This window comes from Cuculus canorus, chromosome 3, assembly GCF_017976375.1.
Source record: "Cuculus canorus isolate bCucCan1 chromosome 3, bCucCan1.pri, whole genome shotgun sequence".
NCBI lineage: Eukaryota > Metazoa > Chordata > Aves > Cuculiformes > Cuculidae > Cuculus > Cuculus canorus.
The window spans coordinates 60,436,028-60,450,865 of NC_071403.1; the positions used below are offsets into that span (position 1 = coordinate 60,436,028).

At 36.0% G+C, this 14,838-nt stretch overlaps 1 protein-coding gene across 2 annotated transcripts in view; it reads right to left on the reverse strand.

Moving 5' to 3' along the window:
• GALNT2 (polypeptide N-acetylgalactosaminyltransferase 2) overlaps positions 1-14,838 on the reverse strand; it is a 94,736-nt gene that overhangs the window by 10,571 nt on the left and 69,327 nt on the right. For both annotated transcript variants that reach the window (XM_054062813.1, XM_054062814.1), the window contains exons 8-11: positions 11,528-11,615; positions 7,910-7,997; positions 7,278-7,381; positions 3,451-3,577 (exon numbers count right to left, since the gene is read on the reverse strand). In XM_054062813.1, the coding sequence (XP_053918788.1) occupies positions 3,451-3,577; positions 7,278-7,381; positions 7,910-7,997; positions 11,528-11,615 (407 nt within the window). The remainder of the gene's footprint in view (positions 1-3,450; positions 3,578-7,277; positions 7,382-7,909; positions 7,998-11,527; positions 11,616-14,838) is intronic.

The window sequence follows — 14,838 nt, forward strand, 5'->3', positions numbered from 1 at the left end:
AAAAAGACAAGATGTAATGACATTTGAGGCTATGAACCAAGCAAGTCTGCTTTAGCTGAGGTAATAGGGGAGAAACAGTAATTCAAAAATATTTTTAATACTTTAAAATTCAGAAGAGATTAATTAATGCAATAAATGTGAAAAACCACAAAGCCAAATTCTTTACTTATAGCCAAACACATCTCTATCTAAAAATCCTGTGTTAATGTACCCGGAGTCTTCAAATCTCCTTTTAGACTGCAACAGACTAATGTGTTTTTCTATTCCCTGCCTTCCATGGAAAACCCATCTACTTCAATTGTTCATCATTTTATGCTTAGAAAATTAATACCTGTTTCACATGCAATTGTCATACTCTGAAGCTTATTTTACATTTGGCAGTAAATTAATCTAAAGCAACTAGAGTAAACTGTCAGCCAATAAACTGCTTTAATAGCACTTTCCAATTCAAAAGACAAAAGATAGTCAGGATAAAGCAAGTTGTTCTTACAGGTCACTGAGAAGGAAGGATGTGGGGAAGAAAAAGAACTCTCAAGAGAGACGTCAATTTTTTTTTTTGTTTGAGGACTGATTTTTTTTCCTTGAAAAGATTCCTTTAAATTTTTTATAAGCAAAATCCCATTCAATCCAGATTAGAGAGCTATTTCAGTTTATCTTCACTTGCAGTCTCTCAGTCCTGTGTGAGTGTCCGCCAGCCACTCAGGCAGGACCTGCTCCTGTTGCTTGCTCAGCAATCAGCTTGGCAGCCCACAGGCCAAACAGATCTTGGTGGTAGGAAAGGAACTATTCTGTTAGCCAGGGTTTCATGACGCCGAAGGAATTTCCAAGGCCAGATTGCATGCCTACATCATACTTCACCACAGTAAGGGTAGGACAGTTTAGGCTTAGTGTGACAAATACGGAAACTATGTAGATGCTGAGAACTGCCTAAACTAATAAGATCACAAGGGTGATACCTCTGTAGGGTGCACTCAGTGCTTAATGCTGAGACAGTTAATGAAATCTAGCACTGCGCTATCAGAGGTAGCTTTGCACAGAGCAGACTGGGGTCAGCAGGGTTTATTGCCTTGTCTGAAACAGCGTATTAAGGCTGCGCATGCTGGTCTAGCAAGTCCTGTCAGACACAAGCTGTATCTGCCCACACCACACAGCCAGGATGTGGTCTCCCCTCTCATGAAACAGGACTCCCAGTCTCTCATTCAGAATCACCAATTTGTTTTGGCTGCTGATTAGACAGCTAAAAAAAGAACTTACCCAGAGCACTCCAGAACAAATTGTATACAGTCAAAGGACAGATGATCTGATAAGCTAACAAGTCCCGACTGCAAGTCTAGCACAGATTCCATGCACCAAGTTTCTTGGTACTACGGTCCTACACATATCTGATAATACCTGTATTACAAGAGTATTGTATTACCTTAGATTTCTCATTCTCTCATTACTAAAATTGATTTTAATGCATTTGGTTACATTGGTTTGACACCCAAGAAAGCTGACTGAGGAGGAAACCTTCAAATATGCAGTGACTCGTCAATCCTCCTTTCAAGCGATATGCAACTCTTCTAGGTCAATTTAAAATAATTCCAATGTAACAATAATTTTAATGGTATTTCAGAATTGGGGATGGCTGGACAGCTAAGGACACTGGTAATAAACCACCTGCAGAGAAAGGTGGATCTAGAAAGGGATGCAAGTACCCAAGACACTGGTTTGCAGGCTTGAGCTGCCACTATTCAGGTACATGTGGGATCTCTCTCCAAAGTCATTTTGAACACAAATGACTGGAAAACAGAATGGTATTTAAAAAAAACACCAAACTGTCGCAGTTAATTATTTTTTGTGATCAAACCACAATGATGATTTGACTTCACAACAAAACCCAAGACCTTTACGAACACAGAATCTTCAAATCCTATTAATATGATGCATTTCTGATGTCTGGTGTATCCTTGCATGCATATAGCAACACCTTGCTCTTAATCTTCAGGTGAGCTATGTTTAAGCACCTATTTACATCACAAGAAAAGCAGCACCTTGGTAAAAAGCTGCGGAGTGGGAAAGCTGTATAATTTATATACTTTATTTTTATTAACCATACACCATGTTATGACATTGTTATTTTAAAAGTTATAGTGAAACTAAACCATTTCCATCTTAGGCCTACATAATACAGTTTAATTGGTAGATATTTCTACACTCCTGTTGCACACTATAAATATTGGAATATTTATATATATAAATATTGGAATAGAGATGTGATGTATTGGGAAGACGACTCATTGCTTGCTTTTCTTTTGCCGTAAACGCTATTATCCATTTTTCATGGTAGCATAAAATGCAGATCTCAAAGAATAGGAGACCAGAAAAAAATGTATTTTAACTACTAGAAGAAACAGGACAGTGACTTTATTTTAGCAGACTATTAAATTCATTAGAGTCATCTTGGTGGTATGAAGCATGAAGAATTACACCCTAAAGAGTTTCTCGGTCTAAGGTGAAACTCAAGTCCAAATGTATCGGCAGCTTACAATATTGGTTTGCATTTAGGTACATATGAACTGTCTGTGTTGCTTCATGCTAACCACAGTTTGCACTCCACATCCCTTGCAACTTGTACTTCTTCGATGCCCTGAGCACCAAGTCCAATTTTCTAAACAAAAACCTACCTTGATTCTTCAGCTAAAACTGATGGAGTCTTGGTCAAAACGTCCACACACTCATGCGATACCTTCACTCACATTACTTAAAAACCACTATGAACACGAATCAGAATTGCTATTCTCATTCCATAGAGGAGAAACTGAGGAAATAACTCAGTGTTTCAGTTACCGCTGTACACTGTATTAATAGCAAAATTAACAGGCATATTAATCTAAACCCTTAATATTGCAGTTTCTTGGATCTACAGAAAAAGCATTTTTAAACACACCACAGGAAAGGCAAATATGATATAGAATGAAACTGCCAACAGACTGGCACAAATACCAGAATCAGTCTATATAATAATTTGCACATAACATACATTGATCACATATTAACAAAAAAGCGAAGTGTATTCATAACTTAGTATATTCTAGCTCTTAGTGAATGATGAAACTGTGTCTATAAAATGAAGATCAATGAGACAGTTCTGAAAATAAAGCCTTCTTTAAAACCAAACAAACACAAAGTTCTCAAAATTGACACAATGCCAAGCTAAGCATTTTCCTTTTTTCCAGATTCTCACAGGCTGTGTCCACTAAATGTTTCCCTTTTTCAACTCTCAGGTTCTTCTACCAATCTGTATAGTTGCCTTAAAGTCATTAATTCCCTTTTAAATAATATTTTTCTGTGCTAAACAATATTGCAAATATTTCTAAAGAAAAGATGCTTAAAATGAAATTACTGCCACCTGCTGATCATCTGAAGAAATTCAAAACATTACTATTTAGCAGAAGAATTAACAGTTACCTTGCAAACACGGTACCACTTCCACCAGGAAATGTGTAAGGATGCTGTTTGCGGAATACATGACCCACTCTGCTGCAAGGGATGATTTCTAGGCTCCCGCCACACTGCCAAACTCTGAATGAGATCTCTGAAACAAAAACATGTATTAATGACCAACACCAGAAAACACTAATTTTGTAGCATAATACTTACAGAGAAGGTTTAGTGATTACTGCCGAGAAGATCAATATGGGAGTTTTCTGAAAAATTGTAGGACCAAGTTATATCTGAGCAATTATCAATTTCCAAGCTCAGGAAAAATAATCATATTAACTTGGAAGCAAAACCATATGTCTACTCTTATTTGAGGATACTAGCATTCCCCACATTCATAAACCATGCTGCAATTTGCCAGGGTAAGCTATGTCTATATGTACTATTACCATGCTTTAGACTAGTGCATCTACTGTTGCTTGTCCTTTAACAAATAAACTAATGATCTAACTTACAATAATTTTTTTAGCTAAAAATTGAATAACACAGTTGATAAAATAGAGACACGACTAAACAATCAATAGATTTGAGCTGCTAACTTACAGCACATAACCAAACACTCCCAGTCATTGGGCATGGAGGGAGCTATATCAAGCCAATCTTGATTGGAAGACAGACTGAATAAAGATGCAACTCCTGTAAACTGAAGATTATGACAGTACATTTTTAGGCCAATCTAGTGAGCTGAGCCAGCTGAAGAGGACAAGAAGGTCTAGAAATATTTCCACACCTTTCTCAACTTAGGCTTCTGACAGCAGAAGTCATCTGGTGCCGAGAGAGAACTTTTCCTCATTCATTCTATATAAGCACAGTAAGAAGGGTGCTTCCAGTAGCACTCTTTCTAGTTTTTAATTCCTTCTTTAGTCTAGCAGCTGCTATTAGTTACTGAGCATTACCCTTATTTTTGAGCCTCTTCATAATCACTCTGTATCTTTCCACAGATTACAAAACCATGATAATAAGCAGCTCTAATTTAAAATCAGTGTCTACTTTCTATGACTTATACTAAGCATCATTCAATAGACACCTACAAAATGAAGTAAAGTGAGGAGCTGGTTAAAAATAAAGGTCAATGCAGTACACCTAAGGGTCTGTCTTTTTTCAATGACCAGTTTGAAGGTTTAATCAAAAAAAAAATAAAAATCACTGTCATCTACTGAATGTATGCAGACATTGAAAAAGTATTTTTTTTCAGAAATAATTTAGAGCTATCTTGTGTCAATGGTTATTATCATTCATAGCTTTCATTAATTTCAATTAATTCCATTAATTTGATTAATTCTCCCTCTATAAATTCCTAGTAAGGTAAATCTACAAGTTTACTTTCCAGCACCTTAGATTCTGAAGAATCTCAAAAGAGTGAAAATTATAAAAAACAGCTCTACAGGAAAGACAGCAAAGGACTTGTAAACAGGGAGAAGCAAATTAATTCTTATTTGTGCCAACCTGGCTTCTAAAGCTTGTGTGGATTTTTCTTTTTTAAAAAAGTAATGTACAGCAACTAAAAGTTAAAAAAAAAAATCCACAAACTCCTTTAAGACATCTTGTTTTGCCACACACAAACAATGGGAGAAGAAATGTTTCTGCTTCAAAAATTTCAGTGGACAGGTTTTCATTAAAAAGACAAAACCAGCATGTCAAACATTTTTCAGTTGTGTGAGATTATGTTACACCTCTCAATAATAGATTTTTTTTTTTTTAATGAAGTACATCATTGATAGAGAAGACAGGGAATATCTTGCTTGCTCCCTGATTTTAGCAAATGTACTAAGAAAAACCTAGGTATTCAAATTAGACTCAAATCTTCTAATGGGCCATCCAATTCTCCAGTGTACTCCAATCCTCGTATGCTTATCAAAAAGCATTGTAAAGATTCTGAGAATTAGAGTTTATGAATTCAGGACAAGACTGAACAAACCTCGATCCACATTTTGTACAGCAAGCATGTGTTATCAGTCACATTTAGCAACAAATTGAAAATGCACCATGTCTTCATGGTAAGAGCAGTCTCTTGGCTGGCTTAGGCAAAATACTGCAGGCCCATCTTGAAATTTGTAAAGTCGAGACTCTACTAACGTGAACAAAATCTCATAACAGCTACTCTGTACATGCTTGTAGGAAAAAACGCTAACTTTTATAAAGCGCAAATATAATGTATAGAATCGCTTTGCAGTTCCATCTACCAGGTTAGTTGCATGCCACTGATTGAGAGATATGCTTGAGAGTATAGAGGTTTGACGATTATGCATAGAGAATTTTAAACTCTACATCACAGATTCCTAGTATCTGATGTGTGTCCCAATTAAATTATATGTCATGTGATTTTTGTCTTCAGCTAGTCTGGCAGCTACAAACAAATCATTAGCTGTCTGCTGTACTGACTGACTTTGCCTTTTCAGGGAACAAAGAAACCCAAAGTCTTCATCTTTTTCCCCACGTAGGAGTGAGGACAGAAGGCAGCAGGAGCAATGTAAATGACTTTTTGCATGTAATTCTTCTCACTTTGAGTGAGGAACTGCTGCTTGTGCCCTTTCCTGCTATCAAGGCCTCAATTATCAAAGCATAAAAGCAGTTGCTAAGTTTTCTGAAAAAAATTAATATAGCTCAAGTACATGCTTGAGCTAATAAAATACTTAAGTTGTCTAGTGACAAAAGAGGTTTTCAGAGTGAATGTGAATATTGGGTAGTAAGTATATCTAATGCCTTTCCAGGACATTTAAAAAACGAAAAATTACTATATTGATATTAATACAATTTAGCAGTGTACAGACAAAATAGTGACAAAACAAATACAAAAAGTAATTGTTCAGAACACAGAAGATATTTCCCAAGTACTGATAGGAAGGTTAAAAACTGGACTGTAAGGATGCCTCTTGCAACCTTTACATCCCACAGGAGGGTTAAAATAAATTAACGACAGACTAGAACTCTAGAAAAGTTGTAGAGTTCCGCTCCTTCCAAATCTTTTGTTTTAATACAAGTATACTGGCCTTAACTGCAAAAAACCTTTGCACCTTACTGTAACACAAAAGTCCCCAAAAAAGCTACTAAAGCCAGATCTAACCACCAAGTCAAAGAATAAATGGCTAAAGCACAAGTTCTTTCAGCCCCTCCCCCCTCTTCCCTAAATTCCACTGACTTAAACATCTGAAAGTAAGGAGTTACATCAAAAATGCCTTCTCAACCGTAAGTATCTTATAGGGCTAAAGTAGGGTTATAAAATTAAAAAAAACTCACCAAGTTTAGATGCCAGGCAGTATAGTATCGTTAAAGTTAAGAAGCAGATTATTCTTCAGTCAGCTAAGTTTTAATTGATTTCCTAAGGTATATGTAAGTACATTAAACTTGTGAACTCTTGTGTTCTGCTTTTCATGATTAAGTGTCAGCAATATTTTAAAACACGCTTGAATTGCCAGCATTTAAACGTTACAGTATTTGAATCAATAACTTCAGATGAGGATGTGACTTTCAAACAAGATAGGCAATTACTTCCAAAAATGCTATCTACAGCCTGCATTTTTTTAATTTTATCAGCTAACTTCTATTAAAAAAAAATTCATTGCTTTATGAACAAATACTTTAATTCTCTCATATTCAGCATATAATTCCTACCTTGGTATAATTCTTTCATTGAAATAAACTTTTTGTATTTTGTCAATAATTCATGTGAAGTTTTAACTCTGGTTTTAACCCTCTTTGCACAAAATCAGGAAGACCATGACTCCATGACATTAAAGGTAATGATCTAACCTGCTTTCTTTCAAGACCGATCCAAAGGTAAATAATATACATACCTAAGTTTTCTCCACCCCAAACATCCATCATCATGTCATACTTCCCTAGTTCTTCAAAATAGGACTTGTCCATCACAAATAATCCACCAGCTATCATGGGTGTCCTAAACAGACAAGAAATATTAAATACTTAGAGCGATGAATTTAGAGGTAACTATTATTTGCATCCCAAAGTTAATATCTCCTTGAACAAATCTGTAAAGCTTTTGAATGCAACTATTTTTGCATCTATCATGTCAAATGTTGTCTGCACACATTTCCATGGCATATATAGTGCTACAAAAATTTTCTGAGGCATGAGCCAAATGAAGATTTGGAAACTAAGTTCCTTACATAAAGGGTGGAAATCTGTGCCAGCAATAAAACATTAAAACTGACACTGTATTTTTGGCCCTCGAAACATACCAACTTTAAAAAAGTGAAAGGGTAAATAACCTACTAGTGTGCTTTAAAGTATGTTTATAAATACAATTTGTTTCTAAGAGTCTCATAATGCTACATAAATATGGATGAAATTGCAATATTAATGAAAACTATAGTAAAGATCCCCTTTCAGACTCAGAGATGATTTCTAACTTTGTTTAGCAGCAAACTACAATCTATTAGAGGAAGTAGTAGTGGTACAGACATACTTTATGGGAGCAACTGGATTTCCTTGCCGTGCTCTTCTTTGCTCTGGTGTCATGTAATCCCACTTGAACACCAGGTTCCAATCAAAGCCTTCAAGAAGAGAATATCAAGACGGATGTTAAAAAGACTGCATTCATCATGCAACTTGTAACAACACAACGTTGACTGGAAACACTGGGAAATGTAGTTTATATTAAAAATTGAAACTTTTACAAACTTCTAGGTAGAAAACAAAGACGCAAGAGTCCAAATAGAAGCTAAAGTTGAAAGGACAATAAAAAAGTAATATCAAATGCAAATTAAGTTTGATTTCTCTTGTTGCCATCTATTGTACAAAGTAAGAAACCCAGCCAAGTGACAAAGCAAAAGCCTTATATACTAAACTAATGTCTCATATCCTTAAATCAAGTAGAACATCATATGAAGATCTTTCAGCTGTTACAAATGCTCCACTCCCAGCAGCCTTAACTGTACAACTGCATTTCAACTCTTATCAAATGATCACTTATTTATGTTTATGTAGGCTTCATGCAGTACTCCTGGTACTCTACTTTCAGAAGGAGTGTTCTCTCCATCATGAAGGTCACGAGAGGTTACGTAGCTCCAACTTATTAACATTCATATAACTTCCTGCTTTCCTATTCCATGCTTTTAAGTGCCTCATTTTTTCAAACCCAAGCCAAGCACTAGAACACTAAAATTTTACTTCCCTTACATACATACATATGTGTGTACAAATAGCAAAGAAGCACAAAGTTCACCAGAATAAACAAGACTAACAGGCCCCCTACAGCTTTTCCTCTATGATGGTTTCTACCTGACAACCATTTGAATTACTTCCTTTAGGCAATAATACACAGCTGGTAAAAGACAAGCTTCCTATAGGAAACACTTTCAGAACAGTTTTTGAGCTGAGTCACACCCATAAGCATGAACATCTATTAAAAAACTACGCAAGGTTCATAGCCCTCTCCCAGTATACCTAGCAAATCCGCCTTACATGCACTGTCTGCTGCCAAACACATTTAGATCCTATGAGGTCATATAATGAATGATTTCCAGATTTCTTGAGAACAGATGTCAATAGTTTTCTTTCTCCAGCGTAAAGATAAAGCAATCACTTTGTGGGGAAGTGGAGAAAAAGCTAAGGTAAACAGATAACATTTACAGTCCTACAAACTGTCTGCATCTGTAAACATGCATAGCAATGACTGATGTGGAGAGTTGAACTAAATGGTTTTCATTTTAACTCGCAAGATATTTATCATACACATCCACACCACAGAGATTATTCTGAACAGCCTTTACAGCAAGCATGCCAATTCTTTCTCTCCATATTTGAGTACTTCATGAAGTGTAGCACTGTAAAAATGAGAGACTGCCTAACCACTCCAGAACTCCAAGTAGCAAAATGGTAAAATGGCTATAATCAATAGTAGTGCAAAGCCTCCAGCATAAAAAGTAAAATGAGCTCCAATATTTCCATGCAGTTAAAAAGTTGTGTTTCATCATACAAACCCAACGAAATTACTTGCATCTGGGATAATTAAAAAAAAAAATCTACTGTTCTCTGGCACAAGTGGTAGAGATAGAGTTACACATACTCTAGTGAACACAAGGGGTCTCTTTTGGAACACAGCACTCTGTCACAAACTCCAAAAAAGCGTATAAATTGTCTACCCATAAAAACCGGTTTTCTGTATCCTTTTTCACTGACTCTGGAGAAAAATCGGCACTCAATGAGATAATATCAGAAACTCTATAAAAGGAGTATTTTTAAACACAAGTGTGTATCCAATATGAAATTCTATCCAGTGTAAACTGCATCACAGGCATACTGTAAATTATTAGATCTCAGTTAACTACAGTTTATTCCAGTAATTAAAGTGCTTTTGCAAATTCCTCCTCAAAAAAAAAAACAAAAAAAAAAATCTGTAACAAAGTGCATGGGTTTAGTATTGGCCAGACTTGGGAATCATTTCAAGTCTGTTTGCTTCAAAAAGTTTTAGCGTTTGCTGGCTTGCTTGTCTTGGGTGATTATGTCCTTTCAAAACAGACCAGGCACAAGTGCTGGCCCAGCTGTCTCTCCATGCTTCAGCCACACAGATACTGCATCTAAGGTCGAAAGCATAGTTTGATTTCCGTGTTTACACTTGGCCCCAGTCAGTGTCCTGTGATGCCAATGCTGTAGTGCCTCTAACATCATAATCTGTCCTCTGGAAACTGAAAAGAAATAATATGCATGTTTCAACCAACACCTAAATAGCTTTAAACACTGCTGTGTGCAAAAATTTCTATTGTTAACATTAAAAAAAGTCATCCTCACTCCTCAGTTCAGAAGCATGTAAAAGAAGTAAAATAAATTGGGAAAACAGTTCCAAAGACGAAGCATGAGAAGTGGTAACAAGTGAAATGATCTCTTAATCTTCTCCCACTTCATTTGGGAATACTTAAAAACCATGAAAGCTGCAGGAACCAGTCAAAGGATTCAATGAAAGCATTCCTCCTCCTACTGCAGACAACAATAAAAACTACATAATGGTATAGAGATTTCCATACTCGAGGAATAATGGATAGATTGACTAAAAGCTCTAAGGTTTTAATAAAGCTGGCACACAGATAATAGCACAGAACTATACATTAGCATACTGTGAATATAAACACTGTAGGTGTTATTTCAGAATGTTAATTAAAAGGATATAGAACCTCTCGCCTCCAGATCACTGACTGGAAATTGAAGCACATGTGACATTATGCAAATCTTGCTTTTATTTAAGATAGAGATTAGTAACTGACAAAACAGGCTCAGAATTGGTTTTTCCCTCCTTACTCAAGGAAGTTCATTCAGAAAAAGCTGAAACACTGTTGAAACAGCACTGCATAATTTCTATATCGTAGCTCATCTTATATCTTTGTGCAGACAGTCATAGGAACCAGGGTCATAGGAACAATCGCTCGTTTGGTTTTTTTAAAGGAGGAGGGGCACAGAACAGCTATTTTAAATGCCAGATACTTGCTTACTGTGAAAAAGAGGGGAGTAGCACTTAATTTAACAGAAAATTTTGTAATTGTAAAGGTATAAACACGATAAATTTTCAAGGTCACTCGTTACTCTCTTCACACTTACAGATTATATCTAACGAAAACATTTATTTTTTAAACATATTCCAAAGCTTTCTGCTTACTCAGAAGAGTTTTATTTTTTTTTAAGCAAACCAGCATCTTGAAAAAAACTCATAGGCACTGCATTGCTAATGGGCTTCTAAGCTAGAGAGCAATTAAAGCCTGTCTTATCTAAAAAGAGAATCATAAGCTCTGGCCATAAGCTGCTTCTGACATATTTACACAATGCTACAAATACTGGAGTGAGTACTGCACAGTGGTAAAAGGCAGCATAAATTCATGAGAATTAGTATACTAAAGATGAACTGTTTTAAAGCAGAAGACAATAAGGCCAATTAAAATCCAAGCCTAGAAAAAACTGACCTATAGAAATTAAACTAGATACATGAAAGGGAAGAACAGTACATTAGCTGCCCATTCCACAACTGCAGTAATTATGAGCTTTGATTCTTGATGCTTTTTTTTTTTTTAATTTGTATTCCAGTACAGGTACATACCGCCTTTTAAATCAGCTGACGCCCCCACGTACTGGAAGTTGTCCATATTAATTACATCAATAATAGGAGACACAACTCTGGTCTTGTCCTAAAATAAATATTAGAAAGTAATATTGAAATAATGAAATCAACGTATAAAGATTCAGGCAGGATGAGATGTTTAACAATTTAGCAGGATTTCATTAGCATGACTCCCCCCACTCTCCCACTGCTTCAACTTATGGCTCCTGATAGCCAGTGCTGTGAAAAGCATTGCTCAGCCCTGCCTCAGAAGATCGAAACCACATAATACGGCTGGAAGTCCTCCTCCTGTTCTAGGCTAATTATATTCAAGTAATCCCCATCTTCTCTCTTGCTCTTGAAGAAGGCAGTAAATTTCTAGTTCTAAAGGCAGCTGAGCAAACAGCACTTCCATTCTTACTTTTAAAATCAGCTCAAAGAAAAGAAGCACCCAGGCAATTTGTATTTTCCACAGCAAATCTCTGGCCACATAGTGTACTACTGTCTTATTATTCCAACTTTTAAGGAACGCTTCAGCCTTTCTGCAATCACAAATGTTAGTGCTAACCCATTTCACACTAGAGTAAGAATCACACTTTACCATCAGATACTTAAGACAGGAAAGAGAACCTAAAATCACCTCAAACTAATGAACTCTAATAACCTCCAGCAGCTCAGATTCCAGTAGTATTCCTCTGTCCAACCATGGTCTCATTTATTATTCCAAGCAACGTTAATTACTTTAGCCGATGTTTTTGTTAAACTAGCTTAAGAAAAAACAAGTCTTTCCAACAGCTCCACATGCATGATCCAGTAGGACCATAAGACACCTCTAAAAAATAAAACTCATCTAATATTAGAAATGCAAGACCATGGTTAAGCCAGTCTGTCTGCCTTACTTATTGGGCAGAAAAGAAAAATTTCATTTGCACACTGAAGCATATATTCTATGGTAGTCTGATGGAACATTTTGCATGAGTTCAAAGTAAAAAAGTTTGAGCTCCACAATTTAACATCATTCAGAGAACACAGAAAATTTCAGAACAGTGTCACTAAATCTGTGAATATAAAAAAGTTGTTTTGAACAAACAGAAGATATTTTGGTAACTGTGTTATAAAGAAACTGTTCTGATGGTTAAAAAAAAAAGCACACCCATATGAAAATATCCATTTTAAGAGTTTATTTCCCAAGTATGTCTCCAGAGAGCTATATGTATATTCTAAACAGTGGACCAGAAACACACCCCCTCACTAATCAGTATTACACAAAACAGATCGGAAGCAAACTAGTGTTAAAATACCTTGAGCTCATCACAAGACTTGAGAGCAACTCTTTTAGTCAAATCCTTTGCTTGGTCCAATAAGGCTGTTAAACATACGTTTTCAGTTTACTGAATCCTAACTACTTTAATATGTTCTGATTTTAATAATTCCTAATTACACAGTTGGATTTTACTAGGCCATTCTGCCTTAGAGAGCAAGAGGTCACTAACTTCTTTAATCAGCCAAAAGAGGAATCCAAGAGAATCCAAGCTGAAGACTCAATCCTGATTCCTACATTCCTTTTACATATTACTGCAGCTATACCTCCTGAGCTAAATATCTGCTTTTATAAGGGATGCAATATAACATGTAATCAGGTCTGCTACTAAGCGTGAATTAGCTTGATCTAAAGCAAACTAGAAACAGACAGAAGACCAACTTCTCCTATTCCCATATCAATCACATCTTTAGCTCCTGTTTCTGTTAGCCGTAGCCCCAAATCTACATTTGTAATGGCAAGTATACAGTTTTGCTAACTGTGTTATATTTGGAAGGCAATTATTATTTACTGCACCTTAACTGCAAAACACTGTTTGTGTGCCCTCCTACATCACTAAAGCACTTCAGGTGCACCCATGACCTTATTCTAGGTATTCTACATACAATAACAATTAGAAAACTCCTTTATGTAAAGATTGATGAGATAGAAGATATCCAGCCTATCCAGTTATTCACAACATACTCCATTTGCATGAAACAGAAAAATAAAACCACCTTTCCTTTTCTTCTCCTTTTTTCCTTAGCTGAAACTGAGAAAGCTTTTACATCTACACCCATCTCTAAACCCAAAAAATTTTCCTGACAAAAAATTGCATTTTCTAAAATGGTTCTACTTGGCATGGTTGAACCTGCCAAGTTGTAAAAGTTGCCAAGCTATCAGGTGCCACATTAGGCATTAGGCATGCTTCAGTTAGGCTTCCACTTATCTCCACTGTGCTGAGTAAGCAGCCGAGTAGGACACTGTCTCTACACATTTGGGATTTCCTCAGGCTTTTACTGATGTTTTGAATAGCTTTATCAATATCAGTGCGAGGCTACAACAACACCGTTTGCTACACCTAACGTATTATTTAAACAACTTACAGTTGTTTCTCCAACAAATACTCAGGTTACGAGCATTCAGTTTGACGTACAACCACCGCTGCTGGCTTGGAAACATGCTGTTCCTTCCATGATTTGAAATTATAGATTTGCCCAGTAGCAAAGCAGACAAAAGATTTGCACATTCCTAAGGCGATACTTTGCAGGGCACTATAAAGTTGTTAACATAGAGACTGCTAAAAAGAGCAGTGGATCTACAAAGTACAGTTCATTCACTTAAAACACTGAAAAAGCAGCTGCTCCCTTTAAAACTATTTATCCACAGACTTAAAGCAGAAATCTGACGTGCATTTTAGAAACAAAACCACAAGCAACAAGTAACTCTTTCTGTAATCTCCCATTTCATTCTGAGGAGTTGACAACATAACTTATAATGGAACATACAATTTGAAAACCACATGCTTCTTGGTGAAGATAATGGAGAGAAATAGCCTGTGAATACTGCAAGTCCCTAGTGCCTGAAAGTTTGTGGCAGACTATTTCATTTTAATATTTCATAAGCAGGCTTATATGCACTAGCGAGTGAGACTATTATATGTTATTCTTATAAACCATCAGAAATTATCCTCAAGATTCTGCATACATTGCTTCCTCCCCCTCTAAAATTCTCAAGACACTTCAAAGATTAAATTTCATAACACTCTTTAGAGAAAATAGAAATACTGTCCTTTCAGCATTTTGCCGGTTAAAAGTCAACTCATTCAAGGTCACAAAATCTGACACATATGAAAAAAGGAATCCACATCTCATTTCTTAATTCTAGTTCTTTCTTCCTTTCAAGATCTTTGTTTAAAAATACCTTCCTAAAAGTGATACAGAATTTACAGCTACACTATGAAAACAAATTAGTTCAGTTCTGCGGCAGAATCTTCCTATTTTCATTTTTC